At 49.4% G+C, this 20,633-nt stretch overlaps 1 protein-coding gene across 4 annotated transcripts in view; it reads right to left on the bottom strand.

Annotated features, from left to right (window-relative positions):
* Positions 1–20,633, bottom strand: part of LOC144799053 (uncharacterized) — a 194,036-nt gene that overhangs the window by 73,408 nt on the left and 99,995 nt on the right. For all 4 annotated transcript variants that reach the window (XM_078670219.1, XM_078670221.1, XM_078670218.1 and 1 more), the window contains exon 2: positions 15,858–16,899. In XM_078670219.1, coding sequence (XP_078526345.1) covers positions 15,858–16,878 — 1,021 coding nt within the window. In that variant the 5' untranslated portion in view covers positions 16,879–16,899. The remainder of the gene's footprint in view (positions 1–15,857; positions 16,900–20,633) is intronic.

Genomic DNA, 20,633 nt, shown 5'->3' with positions numbered 1-20,633 from the left:
ACCTCCCCATCGATACTGTGGGAGGCCTACAAGGCCGTCCTGCGAGGGGCGGCGATAGCAGCCATTACGGGACACAAGCGTGATTCCCGGAAGGAGCTCACAGAGCTAGAATTAGCACTCCACGATGCCAACACGGCACACATGGCGGACCCTTCCCCGGCTAAGACACACGCGCTAAAGTTACGACAGCAGCAGTACCAGACCCACCTGAGAACGACCGAGAAGGGCTACATAGCAAACACTAAACATAGAATTTATGAAGTGGGCGACAAGGCAGGGAAAATGCTGGCGTGGTTAGATAGGAGGGAGGGAGGCGCGAGAGGAATTCAGAGACTCATTAATACTGACGGCCGAGTAATAACACACCCAGAGGGCATAGTGCACGCTTTGGCACGTCATTTTCACACCATATATACACCGGAGCATGTCATCACTGCGCAACAGGCGGCGGCGTCGCTGGCGGACATTGTCCTCCCCGGCATACCGCCGGAGGCTGCACAAGAGTTAGAGGCAGATCCTTCAGAAGAGGAAATCCAATTGGCGATACATTCACTACAATCGGGCAAAGCACTGGGACCTAATGGGCTTCCGGTGGAATGGTATAAATCGATGGCCTCAGTACTTAGTGGTCCCCTGCTGGACATGTATCTGGACAGTAGGGAACGGGCTGAACTGCCGCTGGATCAACGTACGGCCACGATCGTGGCTATACCTAAACCAGGTAAACCCCCAGAAGACTGTGCCTCATATCGCCCGATATCATTATTAAATGTGGAAGCCAAAATACTGGCTAAACTTCTGGCCAACCGCCTGATGCCACACCTGAGTACCCTGATCCACCCCGACCAATCAGGCTTTCTGCCCCATAGGAGCACGGCACTGAACCTCAGGAGAGTTCATGGGGTGATGGCGAGGTCACACCTTCTCACTGAGAGGGCAGTGATCCTTTCCCTAGATGCGAAAATGGCTTTCGACCTAGTGGAATGGGAGTACCTCTTCGAGGTGCTCGCACGTATGGGCTTTGGGTCGAAATATATCACCTGGATACGGCTACTTTATACTAATCCAGTGGCGCAAGTGGTGTCTAATGGCCACATCTCACCGACGTTCCCGTTGAGCAGAGGTACCAGACAGGGGTGCCCTCTATCGCCCCTGCTTTTCGCATTGGTGCTCGAGCCTTTAGCTATCCTGATCAGACGCACGCCCTTGTTTAGAGGCATTCAGTGGGAGGAGGGGTGGGAAGACAAGGTCTCCCTATATGCCGACGATATGCTCATTTACATGGTCGACCCTGATAACGGCATCCCAGCCCTTCTGGACATCTGCAACACGCATGGGGCGACTTCGGGCTATACCCTTAACTGGTAAAAATCAATAATCTACACATTGAAGGGTCCGGCGCCGAAACTGCCGATCGGTTGCCCTCTGGCGGAGCCGGTGACCTCCTTTAGATACCTGGGCATTATCATTGTGCTTTCTGAAACAGATTTCTTCGCTAGCAACCTAAAACCACCTCTTGACCGCCTGCGAGCTGATGTTAAACACTGGGCGACCCTGCCCCTCACCCTCTTGGAGCGCGCAGCCTTATTCAAGATGATGGCACTCCCCAGATTTCTGTATGTACTGGAAAACACCCCGCATCTTGTCCCTCCGCGATACTTCACACAGATTGCAGCGTTGGTCTCCAATCTCCTCTGGAGCAATGGTACAGCGCGAATAGCCTACGACAAATTGGTAAAAAGCTGGTATGAGGGGGGAATCGCACTTCCCAACATTCAGATGTATTACTGGGCGGCTCAGCTTAAAATAATTAACCAATGGGTTCACGCCCCGAGAAACGACCCAGCGTACAGGGCTGATTGGGCGCAATTAGGGACAGACTCCATGCTGTCGGTACTGTATAATAAACCGCAGCTTAAACATCTGCACGGCCCGACACGACACACCGCAACCCTTTGGCATACAGCACAGGCGCGGCTGGGCTGGACAGGCAGAATTACCAAAATGACACCACTGTGGGACACGAAGTCACTGGGAAACCTCAGAACTTGCAGGGGATTCACACAATGGGACCTAATAGGTATCTCCACGGTGGGGGACCTTTGGGACAAGGACACAGTGATACCATTCTCGCAACTTCAACAGCAATATGACCTCAGACCCACTGAAACGTTTCGTTATGTCCAAATTAGACACGCACTACTACAAGCGGTCCCGCAGGGCACTGCTCTGCCGGAATCCTCGCCGCTTGAGGACAGACTGTTAACAGAGTATATGCAGCAGAGCGCCACGTCCCTCACTTACAAAAAACTAATCAACAACTTAAAAGACCCCACGACAAAACTTAAGGAACGATGGGAAGGAGAGATAGGTTTGTTAGATGAATCGGAGTGGAATGAGGCCTTGGCTTCTCCAAAGGAAATAGGCATTTCGGCCAAATTTAGACTGGTGCAACTAAAAATCTTACATCGCATCTACTACACCAGGACGCTACTCCACAAAATACACAGAGCGCCCACTCCCTTTTGCTTGAGGGGTTGCGGGGAGGAGGGAACACTGTTCCACACACTCTGGGACTGCCCACAAATACAGGGGTACTGGACACAGGTAATGCGCACCATATCCCAGGTACTTAAGATTTCCACTATGCCAGACCCGCGTAAATGCCTTCTGAACATTTGGGACCCCAATGACCTGAACAGATATGGTATCATCTGGGCCACACTTGCCATGACAGTAGCGAAACGTGATATTGCACAGAAATGGGGGGCTCCGGACGTGCCCACTGTGGGCAGATGGGCTGAACACATGGACGTCCTAATGGTCACGGAAAGAGCTCTGTATGTCCTTCGAGCTGCCCCCAGGAAATGGAACAAGGTGTGGACAGACTGGAATGTTTACAGGGGGGAAATCTGTGAGCCCTTGCCGGAGGGTGAAGACCTAGATTCTGAGGAGGAAGAGGAGTGATGGATGAGACGGGGGGTTATGCTTTTCAGTACTAGTTATGCCAGCGTGATGAGATGATGGCAATGTGATCAGACACGAGGGCGAAGAGGCGTGGTTGGGTAAGGAGAAGTATGCGACCTAATTAGAAGTGATGACACCAAGTTGGGATATGGGGGGGGAATGTTTCTTAAAAGTTACAAGACAGTTTCACAGGTTGGACATCGTGGCACTGCTACTTGACATGTTAAGCACTATTGATAGTATATATTTGATATACGAAACTACATGAGCAGGGTTTAGACAGGCAAATTAAGATTGTGTAATAGCGGGATTGCTACCGCTTATGATTCTAGCTTAATGTTATGTAAACATATATGTGACAAATATATGTATCATTTTCACTGAGTGCACCACCTTTTATGTTAATAAAAAGAAATTTAAAAAAAAAAAAAAAAAACAATACATTTCGAAAAGTAGACACAATTCTGAATTCACCAAGGGATCATTTGTGTAGAACCTTTAAGGTTTTTCTATAGAAACTAACAAATGAAATAATAAAATATTGGAATTGAGTTGAATAAAACTGCAATTTGAAAAAAACAACAAAAAAAACAAAAAACGTTCATACCGATTTTGTAGAGCTCCCCAGGGCTACGCTGAAAGTCCCAGCATTTACAGCCAGGCCCTCAAAAGACAGCTGGACGCCGTCCAGCTACCAGATGGAGTGGTGTTGATCCAATATGTCGATGATATCCTTTTGGCGGCCGACACCACTCCACTTGCAATCACAGCCACTATCCAACTTTTGCACTTTCTTGCGGAGAATGGCCACAAAGTCTCCAAAAAGAAACTGCAGTTCTGCCAGCCCCAAGTGACATACCTAGGCCATCTCCTGTCCAAAGAAGGGAGGAAACTTACGCCCGACCGAATCGAAACCATCCTAGATACCCCCATTCCAAAAACACAGAAGCAAGTCCGTTCATTAGTGGGCCTTACCTCTTTCTGCCGACAATGGTTACCGAATTTCAGTCTCATCATAAAACCCCTACTTTCCCTGTTGGCCAAAGATGTCCCTTTCCCACTCCCTTGGACTCCCAAATGCCAAGCATCCTTTAAGGAGTTGCGGGATGCCCTTTGCTCGGCACCCGTTCTAGGAACACCAGATTACTCCAAGCCCTTCTCCCTTTTCACTCACGAAAGGGAGGGATGCGCATTGTCTGTTCTAACTCAGCCCATCGGCGCCAAACAGCGCCCTTGTGCCTACTTCTCTGCCACTCTTGATCCAGTCGCCAGAGCTATACCTGCCTGCCTTCGAGCAGTAGCCGCTGCTGCTGTCTCTACCCACCAGAGTGAGGGAATTGTACTTTCGAACTCTCTCACGGTATTAGTACCCCATGCAGTTGACACCCTTTTGAACCAGACTAAAACTCAACACCTGACTAGCGCACGACTAACAGGGTACGAATTGACTCTACTTGCACCCCACATCACTCTGAAGAGATGCACGACATTGAATCCTGCTACACTATTACCCTTGCCCGAAAATGACCCCGATGTGCCCCCTATACACGACTGTGTGACCCTCACGGACGAACAGACCAGGAGTAGAATTGACCTCCGAGACATTGCTTTTACAGATCCTGATGGAGAACTATGGGTAGATGGCTCTTGTATCAAACTCCCAGACGGCACCACTTCAGCGGCCTATGCGGTGACTACAGCCCAAACAGTAGTTGAAACAGCTCGCATCACCCAACGATCCACACAGGCGGCCGAACTAATTGCCCTCACACGAGCATGTATCATAGCAGCAGGAACCATGGCGAACATTTACACGGACAGCCAGTACGCCTTCGGGGTGGTTCATCATTTTGGGCTCCTGTGGAGGGAAAGGGGATTCCTGACGTCCCACGGCACGCCCATCCTTCATGGAGATCTAGTCTCCGCCCTAATTGAAGCAGTTCTTCTCCCCAAACGATTAGCAGTGATCAAATGCCAGGCACACAAGAAGGTGACAGATTTAGTTGGACAGGGAAACGCACTAGCCGACATCACTGCCCGAACCACAGCTGAGAATAGGACAACGACACGCATGTATGTGACCAGGTCACAAGCAGAAAAATGGACTGACGCTAGGGAAACAATTAGGGACATCCAGTCGGCTAGCACACCTCTCGAACTGACTGAATGGGCACGGGTGGGTCTAAGGGACGATGAAGGCTGCTGGCGGACAAAAGACACGAACAAATGGTTGCTGCCCGACTCATACTTGATCCCCATACTGACAATGGCACATTCCCCTGCACACATAGGTTCTGCCCTCATGATTGAACTCATTTCCAAAGTCTGGCACAACAACAAGATCCCCGACTCAGCAAAATGTCTGGTCCAGCAGTGCCTTATCTGCCTACAACACAACCCTGGAAAAGGAACTGTGGTACCCCGGGGAGGGTTTGGGATCCCCGACCACCCCTTTGAGGTCCTCCAGATGGATTACATCCAACTGGAGAGGTGCCAAGGCTTGAAGTACGTATTAGTCATTGTATGTGCCTTCAGCAAATGGGTGGAAGCTTATCCGACCCGTGATAACACTGCCATGACTACTGCCAAAGTACTACTGAAAGAGTTTTTCCCTCGCTACGGCCTTTGTCGAATTTTATGGAGCGACAATGGCCCCCACTTCATAGCTGAAGTTATCCAACTAATCCTGAAGGGGTTGGGGGTAAGACAGAGGTTCCATGCAGTCTTCCACCCCCAATCCGCTGGCCTGGTTGAACGACACAACGCTACACTGAAACTGAAACTGTCAAAAATAGTGGCCACCACAGGACTTAAGTGGCCAGATGCCCTTCCACTGGCATTACTATCGATGCGCTCCACTCCCACTAAGCACCACATGACCCCCTACGAAGTTGTATTTGGGCGACCAATGAACCTCTGGACTGCCCCCAAACCGACCTCCATTCACGACGTCCCCGACGTCCTGCTGTCAGATTATTTATACAAATTAACTAAAACGTTGTCTGTCATTCATCAACAGGTGCAGCAGGCCATCCCCGATGCTTCCAGGGGTCCCGGTCACGATATCCAACCGGGAGAGTACGTCCTAGTCCGGAACTTTTAACGGGCAAGGAGTCTGGAACCCCGGTGGACGGGCCCCTGGCAAGTACTGATCACCACTCGGACGGCTCTTCGAGTAGAGGGGAAGAAACACTGGCTGCATGCACACCACTGCAAAAAGGTCTCGTCGACCCTGGCCACGACAGACAACGTCAGCACCCAAGAAGAGCTCCTGAACAAAGACCGACCATCACTGAACTGCTATCCTGATACCGAGGCACTTGAACTTGCAAAACACTCTGATCCCACTGTGCCATCCCGAGAGGGGTATTTCCTGCGTCGAAAGGAGGGAGCTTCGGCTAAGTAGGCCACTGACTAAGTTAAAAATCTCAGAACGGTGAGCCAAAGCAACCAAGGGTTACCCGGAGAGAAGCTAAACAAAGTCTGTGGTTCTGCCCACTACCGAGCACCTTGAAGATGAAGATGATGGAAGCGCCAGATAAGAAGATGATGGAAGCGCCAGATAAGAAGACGTCGGAAGCAACAGGAAATACCCACTACAGGAACCCAAAGACTGATAATTTGCACAAATCAAAGACAATCGCTTTCTTCATTGTCTTCCTCTTTTGCCTCCTCCTCATGACTTCCTTCTGGATCTTGGAGGAAAGCACACCCGCTCACCAGATGTTGCCAACCACTGTCCAGCCAACCACCATGAAAGAGCACCACCTGATCACCCTTTCACCTCAGCTCCGAGAAAGGCGTAAGGAGTTCTGGAACAATTCCTTCGTACAACTGTTGCACCAGCACAACCTTGCTGCAAATGCCACGAACTGCTGGATCTGTGGGTTGCTCCCACATGCTACCGGACACTCCATCCCCTTCATCCCTTCTCCTTTCTCAGTTCACGGCTCCTGCCTCGCCTGGTTGATCCTCATGCAGGAAAGCCACAAGGGCAACGCCGCTTCCGGTCAAACAGTGTCACACTTCTACTATGGGTTCTGGCTGAACAAAACAGGAAAGACGTCTGCCCCCTTTTGTCCTGCAATTTCAGGTTCAACCTTCCTTACGAACATCCCTGCCAAAGAAAGGGTCGAAATGCAAGTGCTCCACAATCCAGCCAGACCCACCTTCTCCCACCTGCGGAAACAAACTGCTGCCACCCTGACCGTGACCCTGTCTGTCATCAATGTCACAGGACTCGTATGCCTCGATGGACAGGGAACGCAGCTGGTGGGTCACAGTTCTTGTCGCATCACCAAAACATTGGTCCCAGCTGACCCCCCCTCCTTTGTTGCTTCCCCGAATATGTACTTTGTTTGTGGCACCAAAGCTTACACTTGGCTCCCAAAAGGCTGGAGGGGTACGTGCTACATCGCCTTCATTCTTCCTCCCACGTATGTGGCTCCAGCCTACCACCACCGGCAAAAGCGCGCCGGAGATGTTGAACAAGCCGACTCCACCGGAGCACAGTTCCTGGATGCAGCAAAGGGACTTGTTCCTCTGTGGGGCCCAATGGCAAATAGCCGCGCTATCCGACACCTGACTCAGGCAGTAGAAACAACCATTAACATCACCGCTGGCATCCTCGCCAACAACACGGCTGAGCTTCAGGCAGTCCGCCTGGTGGCTCTTCAAAACCGTCTTGTTCTAGATGTGGTTCTGGCCGACCGTGGAGGAGCATGCCGCATCATCGGCTCCAGCTGTTGCACCTACGTGCCAGATAACTCACCTTCAGTCTACAAAGCAATCGAACACCTCCACAGACTGTCCTCAGAGGTTCACCAGGAGCAGGAAGGATGGTCGCTTGGAGGCTGGTTCTGGGACACTTTGAAGAACTGGGGATGGAGATTGTTCACGTTTATATTGATACCAATCATGATACTGTGTGGGTGTTGCTTAGGTATTCAATGTTTACCACCTTTATGTGCACTCATTTCCAACTGTATGTGCCCTAAGACTTTGGACTTTAAAACTGAGCACATGAGTCCCCTATACGAGATAGAGGTGCGTGGTCTCATGGGGATCGATCCGAACTGACAAGCTGGCGAGACATGTTAAAGGGAGGACTGTGGAATTTTAGTTCGTGTACTGAACATCATCTACGCCATCTTGCCGACTCACGTATGAACATACACGACAGCCATTTTAGGTACCATGGTCTCCCTGTTCACGATCGCCCGTCAGCACACTTCCCTGAACCTTGCAAGCCTTCCCCGCGCACCCTGGCTGCCCCCGCACTCACATGCACAAGTCATGAACCCTCCCCTCCCATGACTCTGTCTCTGGGAATCACACCCCGCGCCTGACCAACACCTCCTTTCCGTCCATGAATACCCCTCCTTTGATGACCCCTTCCTCTGAGCCCGACTGCCTGTACGAACCGCTGGTCATCCCTTAGCCCGAGGATACAGTTTATTGCCCACTACTGTATGCACTCGCCTTTCCTGAAAGAGGCCACTATTGATCATGACGTCCCCACCCCCTGAGATTCGATCAGGCGCACACATTCCAAAGGAATCGGCAGAACACTCAGCTGCGTGATAGCCCCCTCCCAATCATATGAGGGGAAAGGGCCTCTACTGTTGTCATGTGTTGGAATGGGCCGGAACTGGGTGGTGCCGGGGATGTCGTTCTCATACTTCACAATGTCTTTGTTGTAATAAAGAGCGTCCACATGTCTTGAACCAGTGTATAAAAGACCAGGTCTCAGAGAGGCTGAGAGAGCACCTCGAGACGATACCTTGTTGTCCGATCTGATGTGTTCTACTCCGTCGGAATAAAACTTGTTTCCTGTCTTCCTGTCTCCCGCGCCTGCCTCTTTATTGGATAACTTCGTATGGTATTAGAGGCGTCTAACGCCGGGCAAATTTAACTTAGGAAACATCAACAGAATAGCCTGACCATTTTGAATTGATCTTTATCACACATACCAGGCAGCAAAAACAAGGTTGCAGACTACCTGAGCCGAGCGGCAGCCATGGAACCCGGTGAGGAAGACAAGACCGGCACAGAGGAATGGGTGGCACTAATGGAGGACCACGAAAAGGTAATCAGCCTTCAAGGTTGGACACAGGCGTATGAGGAGGACCAGACGTTGGAAGAGGTGAAAACATATATTACCCAAGGGTGGCCGGAAAAGAGACATGTCCGGAGAGAACTTAATCCATACTTTGAAGTGAGGGAGGAACTCTCCCTGGACAATCAAGGAACATTTGTATATAGAGGTGAGAAAGTCATCCCTCCAACGAGCATCATACCCAGACTGCTGGACATGCTACATGAAGGGCACCTGGGCATCGGAAAGCTTAAACTGCGCTCCAAGCAAGACTATTGGTGGCCAGGGATGGACATAAGAGCAGAACGGCACGTAAGGGAATGTGTGAGGTGCCAAGGCGCAGACAAGACACTCAAACCCCTGCGCCCAGCATTGGGTACATTTGAAACGCCAAGGAACCCATGGGAAGAGCTGTCAGTTGACATCTTAGGCCCTATCCTAGACACCCAAGGGGTCCAGAAGTACGTGTGTGTCTCGAAATGGCCAGAAGTTAAGATAGAGGAAGCCATGGACACGGAAACAATAGTGAAGTTTCTGGCAGACACTTTTGTGAGGGAGGGCATACCCAAGTCCATCCTCAGTGATAATGGGCCCCAGTTCCGATCGGAAAAGTGGGACAACTTCATGAAAAGAAACGGCATCCTGGCGAAGCACACGTCCATTTACCACCCAGCAGGAAACGGCCAAGTAGAACGCTTCAACAGGGTGGTGATGGGGTCGATCCAAGCAGCCATCTCGGACAACAAAGACTGGGAGAAGGACATATGGCACATGTTATGGGCATACAGAATCACTCCCACAAGCACGGGATATAGCCCCTTCCAGCTGTTGCGTGGCCGGGAACCTTTCACCCAGGACAACTGGGTATGGAAGGAGAAGACTATAGTAAGTGAATGGTCCCCTGCAGTGGTGCGTGCCAACATAGAGAAAGCTAAGGCAGTATACACAAGACATTACGATGCACGGAGGAACGTGCGAGACACAGAACTTAAGGAAGGAGAATGGGTGAGAGTAAAGTTGCCCACTCTACAAAGAAAAGGAGAGAGCAAATACAGCAAGCCTATGCAGGTGAAGGAAATTAAGGGCAGAGCGGCCAGACTGAGTGACGGTAATATATGGTCACAAGACCGCATGGCCAGATGCAATAAGATCCTCGCTTGGGACTACGGAAGAGCAGGCGGAGAAGCAGAAGAGAGTGAGAATGAAAGACAGGAACATCAGGAGAACGAAATCGCACCGAGAGAAGGAGAGCAACGACAAGGAGAAGCAAGGGACATCGAGCAGGAGATAAGAGCTGATGAGAATGGTGATGACAGGAACAGACACGGCGAGGAAGAGAACAACACCACCCCAGTAAGACAGACACGGAGTGGCAGAGCGGTGGTGAGGCCCACGAGGTTCAGAGACTATGATTTGAGCGACGGACTGTAAGTGGTAAATGTTTGTGTGGAAAAAAGGGAGATATGTAGAGACGGTCTAGTTTATGCACGGCCTGGGTGGCCAGGATTGGTTGCGCGCGCAGGAGGCGTGCGAGGAGCGCGAAGGGCGCGAAAGAGCAGAGAGTGAGCCGGCGCAGGGGCAGAGGCTCGGCGCTCTTTGGGAGAGATAATAATAAATAAGTAATCAACATAGCCTGGCTCCAGAGTCATCATTAGTGTGTGCCAGCATCATTACACTCCCTCCCTCCCGCATTCGTCATCGTTGCCAAGCTACAGGTGTGCTCCTGGCCCCCACCGAGCAGCCTGGCTCCAGACAACTCACCCAGTGCAGCGGCAGCAGGGGCAGCTTGCGAGGACCCGGGCTTGGTCATCTGTGCCTTCGGTCCCTCACCAGCCAGGCATGGTGGCGCGGAGGATAGGTCACCAGCGGAGCAGAGGCGGCCGAGCTCGGGCAGCACACAGGCAGGCAGGCAGCGGCGGGTCAAACAACACCATGGCAGTCGGCAGCCCCCGCCCGCCCCCGCAGCTGCCCCCTCCTCTAGAGTCGTGTTTACCTCACTCTTCCTAGTGGCCCCAGTACGCCCCTCGCTTATACACGCCGCTCTTCTCAGCGCATCCGCCACCCGCCGCTATAGTTAAAGCTGGATGCCATTTGAGCTCCGATGTGTCCTCAGATTTACTGCCAGCAAGCGTAGGGATGGTCAAAAGAAGGACACGGTGTTGCGCACTGGAGGTGCGTGTGTTTATGTGAAGGAGTCAGTGTTCCCGACTCGCCTGGCTTGAAGCTTTCCTCCGTGTCACCAGGTCAGCAAAACTGCCAGCTGGCCCTGGGCCATTTGGGTCATTGCAATTATTGGAGGCCTGTTAGCATTGATGTCCGTTTGCTCTGGGCCTGAAAGCTGCGCCCTTTAAAGTCCGAGCAATATGTGTATTAGCTTGCATGTACTTGAGCGAGGCAACGTTCGGGGTTTTATTTTCTGTTTGAGCAATAGAATTTGCCCCATTTCGCTTTCAGTCTCTCTGACTACAACTTAGCAGTAATATCTGCACCCTTTTGTGGTGCATGCCATGTCTGTCTAGAATATTGTGGTATAAAGGGGGCATGTGACATTAGGCCCCCCTTAAGTGAATGATGCTTCAGAAGGTGCCATCCTTTTAGTGTCACGGTAAGCCCAGGGCGTGCATCAAACAATGATTGGATGCAGAGAGAGGCAGCTTGGGAGAAGCTGATACAGCACTTCTAGTCTAACTTCAAAAACAAGATCAGAAAAAAATGTTCATAGCGGCCTTGTTATCTATCCCGGTTAACTCTCCCCACCACGACCGTCGAGACCCCCCTCCCGCAGTATTCTAGTTGTGCCCCCCCTTCAACCCACCCCCTCATGGTGAAACGGGGTTGACAGCACCGACTCCATCCACTCTGTCACTGCTTGTGTAGGGTTTGCACAGCAGCAGACATACCCATCCACGTCATTAACTATAGGGATCCTTCTGCACTGTCCGAAAGAGAAGAGGCTTTATATATAGAAAAATGCTGGCGATATGACATGTTGGGGAGGTATCCTTACATGTAGTGCCGCCCCCCCCTGTAAACTAAATACTCAGTGCGTGCTGTGATATGTGGCGACCGGCACCACCCAAATGTGTGGCATAGTAGGAGAAACTTCAGTCTTTCGTGTACATTCTTGGGGGTCGGAGAAGTGTATATGGGATGTATGAGATGTACTTACCCCTGCTCCCCATAATAAAACATGTTGCTTGTAGCATCTCTGCAGGTAGTGCGTTCGTATGTGCATCCATTTTTCAGGTAGAGCAAAATATAAATGCATTGCACTCGAACATTCAGAGAAGTTCTCGGTTAGTCAGAATAATGTCTTTATTCTCAAAAATGTCTTCTGTGATATGAAGGTTGGGTTGAATCGCTACGGTTAATATCTACTGCATGTGTTTAGGTCCACACAGGGTTAACGTTCGAAGTACAAATGTTGCGTTAAAACAAGTGGTGATAGAATTGTTGATTGAGTCACACTCAGGGTATTCTGCTAATTTAATTTTTCAGAAGGGTTTCTAAAAATAACATTTTATATGTTTGTTTTTACATGTTATTGAATATTGAACATGACCAAAAAAAATAATTATTTCGGGTTAGAATTAGTACGGTTTTAGGGTCTGAGTAATGGATGGTGTTTGGATTAGTATTGTGGTTAGGACTGAAGTTCGGGTCGCAGTTCATGATAATGTTTACAATGTAACCATGAGCCACAGAAGGTTAAATTTCGCCTGTTTTATCTTTCCGTGTTTATTTCTTATTGTGAACAGTGTAACTCGCAGCAATGTTTCTGGTTTGTGCTTTCCTTTTTATAAAATGGACACTTAAAGCCCAGAGACGTGTTTGGTACGGATGAAGGTAGATAAGTGAGTAGTAGAAGGCGAACGTATACCTACGATGCGTGTTATTTTTACAGGAACTCGTACAGGAACTTATCGTCCGATTGTACTTTGTGTCTGTGTTTCTGTCCATCAGGTGTCTGCCATCCGTCTCTAGTATTCATGTTGAACGGGAAGTGGCAGGGAAAGAATGGGGGAGGGGCGGCAGTTGTTGGCTGAGAAGGTGTGTTGTAGACACAAACCAGAAACCTTCCAACTCACTCTCTCTCACTACATAACTCTTTCTACCTCACTACTCCACTCTATCTCTCTCACTATCTCACAACTTCTCTCTTAAAACATCACTACCTCACTCTCTCACTACCTCACTCTCTAGCTCACAACTTCACTCTCTCTCTCTATCTCACTACCTCACTCTTTCTATCTCACTTTCACTCTCTTTCACTACCTCTCTCTCACTACCTCACAACATCCCTCTCCATCACTACCTCACTCTTTCACTACCTCACTCTCTCTAGATCACTACCTCACTCTCTATCTACCTCACTCTCTCACTACCTCACTCTCTCTCTATTCCTATACCTCTCTCTCTGTCTCTATCGCACTACCTCACTCGCTCTATGCTAATGCAAAAAGGTATCACATATGCAAAAAAAAAACTAATGCCATTTATTTAGGGATACAAAAAAGATTAAAAAAAATAATGAGCAATACCAATAGCTCTACCTATAATATTGCCGAGACCATTGCATTGTAAATGCTTATTTAAATGAGCACCGAAGTCAGTATAATTTTTTATCTTCCTCCCCCATTGGGTTATCACTTGCTTATTGGTTTGGTTCGCGTTATACCTTTACCTACTTCCAATCGTTATGTTTTGACAGTTTTTTTAGGATGGTATGCTGAGATGATTGTTTTGATTTTTGTATTTTAAATTAAATATGACGTATTGTTGTTCAAGATTTCTTGAAATAAATAAATATATTTCTGGATTATTAATTATGTTTTTATATTTAGGAACCCGATAAATTGTTTGTCTTGAAGAAGGCGCTGGTCGCCGAAACGCGCATCGACAAGTTTCTTTTTATTAATTCAAGAACTGTTATTATTATGAAATTGTGATTATTGTGTATTATTTTTTTCAAATGTGTTTCCCTTATTGACCATGTGTATTGTATAATTTCTTACATACTCCTTTGAAAAAAAGCTTTTTAAGATATTCACTTTGGTGAATTTTTATGTATTTTGTTTAATTTAAATAAACTGTCTTTTCTACGGAAGTAGGTTGTTGCGTTCCATCACTATTATGTGGGCAAGTTTTGTTTGTTACCGCCTGGGTTGATACTCACACACTGTACTCTCACCAGTAGCATCTTCACCAGGAGCTGGAGTATTGTGTTTCTGTTGGTGTTCATGGTTTAGAGACACTCCTTGGAGTATTTACGCACTATACAAATTCCTTTCATTCATTCGTTCATTCAAGGAGTCCACATCCAAGAAACAAAGCAGAAGCCTCGGGATCCACTCTCACTGTGATCCACCAAACGCATCTCTCCCTAGCCGCTGTCTGCCCCAAATACAAGTCTGGGAAGGGAATGGATCTACAACGCTACCCACTCCAGAAGCTGCTTGACTCCTCACAATCCAAGCACCGCCTGAAACTGACGAGATCGCTGGCGCTTCTTGACACGAGGACATTCGCACTTCCTTATCCAGTAAACGGCAGAGAAGCAGCCAGAACAGGTTGAATCTGGAAAGGAAGCACCACGGGGCTCCCATGCTGACATCACTTCCTGAACCTTATTGGGATATGGGACCTTCTTCAGAACATCATGCACCAGCTGGGACAGAGCAGGCATGGCGGGAGAATCATCAGGACAGAGCAGGCGTGGCAGGAGAATCATCAGGACAGAGCAGGCGTGGCAGGAGAATCATCAGGACAGAGGCCTAGGCTTTGAAATGCGCTCTGCCTGGAATTGAGATCCACAAATGACGCTCTCTTCTTGAATTCTGCAAGAAGCCGAAGACCTGGCTTTTCAATGAACCACCTACCCTAGGCAGGGCTGGGCACACAACTTTCAGTGGCAGGACACTCTCACGGGTGGTTAACAAACCCACTCTAGGCGGGGCTTGGCACACACACCTGCTCTGCACCGGGAAACCCTCATGGGTGATTAATTATCCTACCCTAAGCAGGGCTCGACACGCACCTCCTCAGCACCAGGACACCCTCGCGGGTGGTGACATGCTTTACAAATACACTGCACATAATACATTTGGTTCCGTAAAGTTCTAAAAACCATCAAAGGCAGAGAAGCCGGAGGGAGACCTTGAGGGGCAGTGGGGGGAGAGAGGAGGGCGGATTGTGAGGTACATTTATCTCGATATTTTGTAAAATAACGATTTGTAAGACCTTTAAAACAGACAAGAGTGTGTGTGGGTCTGCATGTGTGTGTGTGTGTGTGTCTGTGTGTTATCTGCATGTGTGGGTAAAAATCCCAAGTGAAATCCAACAAACACCTCACCATACCCGACTTAAAGCCCCTGTACCCAATTATTTACTACAGAATACATTTATTAGGGGGTGTAACACGTCTCACAACCCCCCTGAAGCTACGCCGCTGAAGGGAAGCTTTCTACCAGCATCACATTATACAGGGACCTCCTGCCGAGTACACTACTGGCCGCGCCATTTGACGCACCTACACTGTTTACCAACAAACCACCAACTCCCCGATACAGAATCCATAAGTGGAGGTTCCTCAGAATCAAACTGGCACCCAATCTTTAAAGTTGCTGCTTTACCCCTCATGCCCGTCATCAGTTTTCCTTCCATTCAATGATTGCCCTCTATCTTAGATACTTAGTGGCCATGAGGTGAGATCATTTGGGTGAAAAAAATGGAATAAATAAGTTAAAAGACAAACTCTACCCTAGACATAAACCAGGCCTGTTGCAGCACTTACTTGCAGGCGGTGAGTTGGGCTCCTTCAGGGGTCCAGCAGACTCCCCGTTGACCATCGGCGTCGAGGTCTTGTCATTCGACATGGCGGATAGCGGCTGTTGGATACGCCCCTCTTCGTCCTTTGCAGATGCGTTGACCTCCTCATGCAACGACGATGCTGGGGACGTGCTGTTTGATGTGACGTGCTGTGGCTGGGCTCTGCCCTCTCTTTCAAACAGTGACTGGAGCTGCTTAATAGTGTTGGCATGGTCCACTTGTAGAGGGGCGGTAGTGGTCTTGTTACCAGATGGGACTGGTGTTGGCGGGAGGACTGGCTCTTTGTTTTCAATCAGAATGATGGAGGGCTCTGCTTTTTGAGAGGATGTAGTTGTCTTGGTGCCTGATGTGACTGGTGTTGATAGAAGGATGGCTTCTCCTTCTTCCTTGAGAGTGGTGGAAAGTTCCACTTGCGGAGGTGTTGTAGGGGTCTTACTACTTGATGTCACTGGCTCTTTGTTTTCAATCAGAATGATGGTGGGCTCAGGTTTTTGAGGGGATGTAGTTGTCTTGGTACCTGGTGTGACTGGTGTTGGCGGATGGACCGGCGTGCCTTCGTCCTTCAGAGCGTTGGAATGCTCCACCTTGAGAGATGATGTAGACGTCTTCCTACCTGAGGTGAGTGGGACCGGCTGCGGCCTTTGCTCCTTCTCGAAGAGTGACTGCAGCTGCTTCAGTGAGGTGGTGTGCTCCCCATTGGGAGGCGATGTTGGGGTCCTTTTATGGGGTGCGACTGGTGTGGGCTGAGGAGTCTTCTCCCTCTCGAAAAGCGACTGGAGTTGCTTTATTGAGCTAACTGGTTCCCCGTTGGTCAGTGATGTTCTCGCCTTCGAACCCGAGGGCTCTGGGACGAGCTCATTCTCTTCCAGTGACTGCGTCTGAGGACTCTCGTCTTCCCTCGATGCCGGTGATTCTGGGGTCTCGCTAGTTGAGTGGAGGGGGATGATCAGTATCTCTGGCTCCCATTGGTTGCCCTTCTCATCCATGGTCAAAGCGGGGGAGGAAACCTGAAGGACAAAAAAAAGTCCAATAAATGAGGTGCACAACTTAGTATAATAGTAAAATGTGTTAATACATGTTAAAGGTCACTGGTCACTGACAGAGTAGGGCAAGTACACCATGTGACTTCACGAGTAATGCCTGACAAGCCAGGACCTCTTTCAGGCTGGTGGGGAGACAAGTTATTTCATCAGAACACATCAGCAGAGATAATCTAATAAGAAAGGTAACAATGTTGTCCATTAAGAACTTTAGAGACAAGTACTCCACCATTAATGGATCAGTGTAGTAACTCGTGCAACAACAACAGTTGATGGACAGAATGCAGAACAATGTCATACATTCACCCCAGTACAGAGATCTGGGCCTAAATCCATCGTTTTTTTGCACTCCACACCACCCCAGTTCAGACATGGCCATATGCAAATCAGCCTTGACCCTGTGCCTCATGGGAACAGTCCAGCCCGAACTGCCAAGCCAAGTCGTTCCTGGACCGGAATCAAGCATCCTAGGACCGGTTTCTGGCTATCAGCCATCTTCAGCCTGGATAGCTTGACTCCAGTGGTGTGGAGAGCCTGGGACTCACGTCTGAGCATACCCATCCCACTCGGGGTGACAAATGCAAAACCAACAATTGATGGACAGAATGCAGAACAATGTCAAACATTCACCCCAGTACAGAGATCTGGGCCTAAATCCATCGTTTTTTTGCACTCCACACCACCCCAGTTCAGACATGGCCATATGCAAATCAGCCTTGACCCTGTGCCTCATGGGAACAGTCCAGCCGGAACTGCCAAGCCATGTCTTTCCTGGACCAGAAACAAGCTTCCTAGGACCGGTTTCTGGCTATCAGCCATCTTCAGCCTGGATAGCTTGACTCCAGTGGTGTGGAGAGCATGGGACTCACGTCTGAGCATACCCATCCCACTCGGGGTGACAAATGCAAAACCAACAATTGATGGACAGAATGCAGAACAATGTCAAACATTCACCCCAGTACAGAGATCTGGGCCTAAATCCATCGTTTTTTTGCACTCCACACCACCCCAGTTCAGACATGGCCATATGCAAATCAGCCTTGACCCTGTGCCTCATGGGAACAGTCCAGCCGGAACTGCCAAGCCATGTCTTTCCTGGACCAGAAACAAGCTTCCTAGGACCGGTTTCTGGCTATCAGCCGTCTTCAGCCAGGATAGCTTGACTCCAGTGGTGTGGTTTTTGCATCAGTGTAGTAACTCAACATCTGAAGAACTAACAATCCCAACCAATCAATGCATTCATAGATCAAAAACCAAGTCTACAACAAATGAATGGAAAGACAATGATGCCATGTGACACGGTTTCCTATTCCTATGAGTAATCTTAATTTCAACAAAACATATTCAAATGTTTACATACTAAAGAATTACAAATAATGTCTTATGCATTAGATCAAAAAATGTGAATGCATACAAAACTGCATTCTCACGTCTGTTATCAGGAAATTAAGTGAAACAAAGTACAGGTTGGAGCAGAGGTTTCCTCATGCTTTCTTCAACTTCGGTGAATCAGCAAAATCAGGAAATACTTTACCTTTGAAGCCGTCATCCAAATCATCATTGTCTTAGTTATCTGCCGGATCGATTACGCAAACACCCTCTACTTGGGAATCGCAAATAAGCTGCAACCGCAGGTTACAAATAGCACAAAACCAGGCAACTAGGCTGGTCTTTCGACAAGCCAGACACTGCCATATCAAGCACTGATGAAAAAGCTACGTTGGCTCCCAGTAGCCCAGAGAACCATCTTCAAAACTGGCTGCATCACCTTTAAATCTCTCCACGCAAAAGCCCAGCGTTCATATCCTCCAGAATTCAGAGCTGCACCCTAATCGTAACCTAAGATCGGCCTACCTGAACCTCCTCACTATACCAATATTTAAAAGGAAGACGTTGGGCGTTGCTAGATTTCCAGTGATTGCCCCCGCACATGGAACTCTCTTCCCCCTGACATCAGATCCGCACTCAACTATGCCAGGTTCAAGCACAACCTGGCTGTTTAAACAGGAATATGGCTAATTCCCCTGACGGTGTTCCGCCTACTTATTACCTTAGCGCCAAGAAACCTATCTGGTGTACGTGCATTCTACAAATCATCTTATTGGTAGAGTTGCCATAAACTTCTCGATACCACTTAATCAAGGAAATATCCCTCCATTGTTAAGTTTCATTTTATTTCCAACACCTTTGAAACAGTTCTTTAAGGGTTTTAGTGACTAATCATACACCTTACGCATGCTTACTTCATGCAGGGTGAGGATGACTTACTCCTCTGTGGAGATACATTTTATGAATAATACGGTCTTAAGCAATGGCTGAGGGGGTTTGATGTTCAGCTACCAATTGCTGAAGACGGCTGACTCAAAGTTTCTCACCGGCTAACACAGAAAGGAGACGCGTACCATAATTTAATTCATCCACATTGGAAAGGCAAATCTACTCATTAAAACATGGGTACTCACAAACTTTCTCTCTGGGGCCAAATATACAGTGTGGTTTGTGTCCGAGGGCCACACCGATGGGGGCGGGGTCGGCGAGGGAGGGGTGAGGCTAGAGCAACAAAAAAGCTGTGACCATGAGGTTGAACTCAGGTCCCTGCAGCGGATGCCTTTGTCCACTGAGCTACCAGACCCGGTATATGTGTGTGTATATGTGTATATATATATATATATATATATGCCTCCCTCCATCCCCCTCTCTCTCCCTCTCTCCGTCCCTGTCTCCCTCTGTCTCACTCCCTCTGCCTCTCTCCTTCCCTCTCCATCCCTCTCCTTTCCTCTCCCTCTCTCTCCCTCCCTCTTCTTCTCCCTCCCTCACCCTCCCTCTCCTTTCCTCTACTTCCCTCCCTCACCCTCACTCCCCTTCCCTCACCCCCCTTCCCCTTCCCTCTCTCCCTCCCTCACTCCCCTTCCCTTACTCCTCTTCCCTCACTCCCTCCTTCACTCCCCTCCCCTCACCCCCTTCCCCTTCCCTCTCTCCCTCCCTCACTCCCCTTCCCTTACTCCTCTTCCCTCACTCCCTCCCTCACTCCCCTTCCCTCACTCCCTCCTTCACTCCCCTTCCCTCCCACCCCTTCCCTCACTCCCTCCCTCCCCTAACTCCCTTCCCTCACTCCCCTTCCCTCACTCCCCTTGCCTCACTTCCTTTGCCTCACTCCCCTTCCTTCACTCCCTTCCCTCACTCTGTTTTCCTCCCTCTGTCTCCCCCTCTCTCCCTCCTCCCTCTGTCTGTCTCCCTTTCTCTGTTTCCATGTCTCGGTCTTCCTTTCCCTCCCTCTCCCTCCCTCTGTCTCTGTCCCTCTACCTCCTTCTGTCTCCCTCTGTCATCTCACCATGCCTGTGTGTCACCGGGCTGAGACAGCTTCCCTAGCGCGCACAGACACACAGCACCACCCGAGCACTTCTTTAAAAAGACCATTTGCATGTGAATGGGGCCACCTCCTCTTAGCGCCCCTGCAGCTCCACTCTGGCCTCGCTGGATTGAATCGCTCGGCCCCCACAGAGCAGCAGAGTCTCTCCGAGTGTCTCTTCAACCGGCAGTGTTTGCAGACACTCTTTGAAAATGTTTTTTAATAAAAACACGGGTACGATGTCTCATGGTCCGCGGGCCACCACGGAAGGCTTGCCGGGCCGCTGCCGGCCCGTGGGCCATACTATGAGTACCCGTGCATTAAAAGCAACACATGCCACAAAAAAACAAAA

This window comes from Lissotriton helveticus, chromosome 12, assembly GCF_964261635.1.
Source record: "Lissotriton helveticus chromosome 12, aLisHel1.1, whole genome shotgun sequence".
NCBI classification, from domain to species: Eukaryota; Metazoa; Chordata; class Amphibia; order Caudata; family Salamandridae; genus Lissotriton; species Lissotriton helveticus.
The sequence above is the reverse complement of the archived record's forward strand: the minus strand, read 5'-3'. Positions and strand labels throughout refer to the sequence as shown.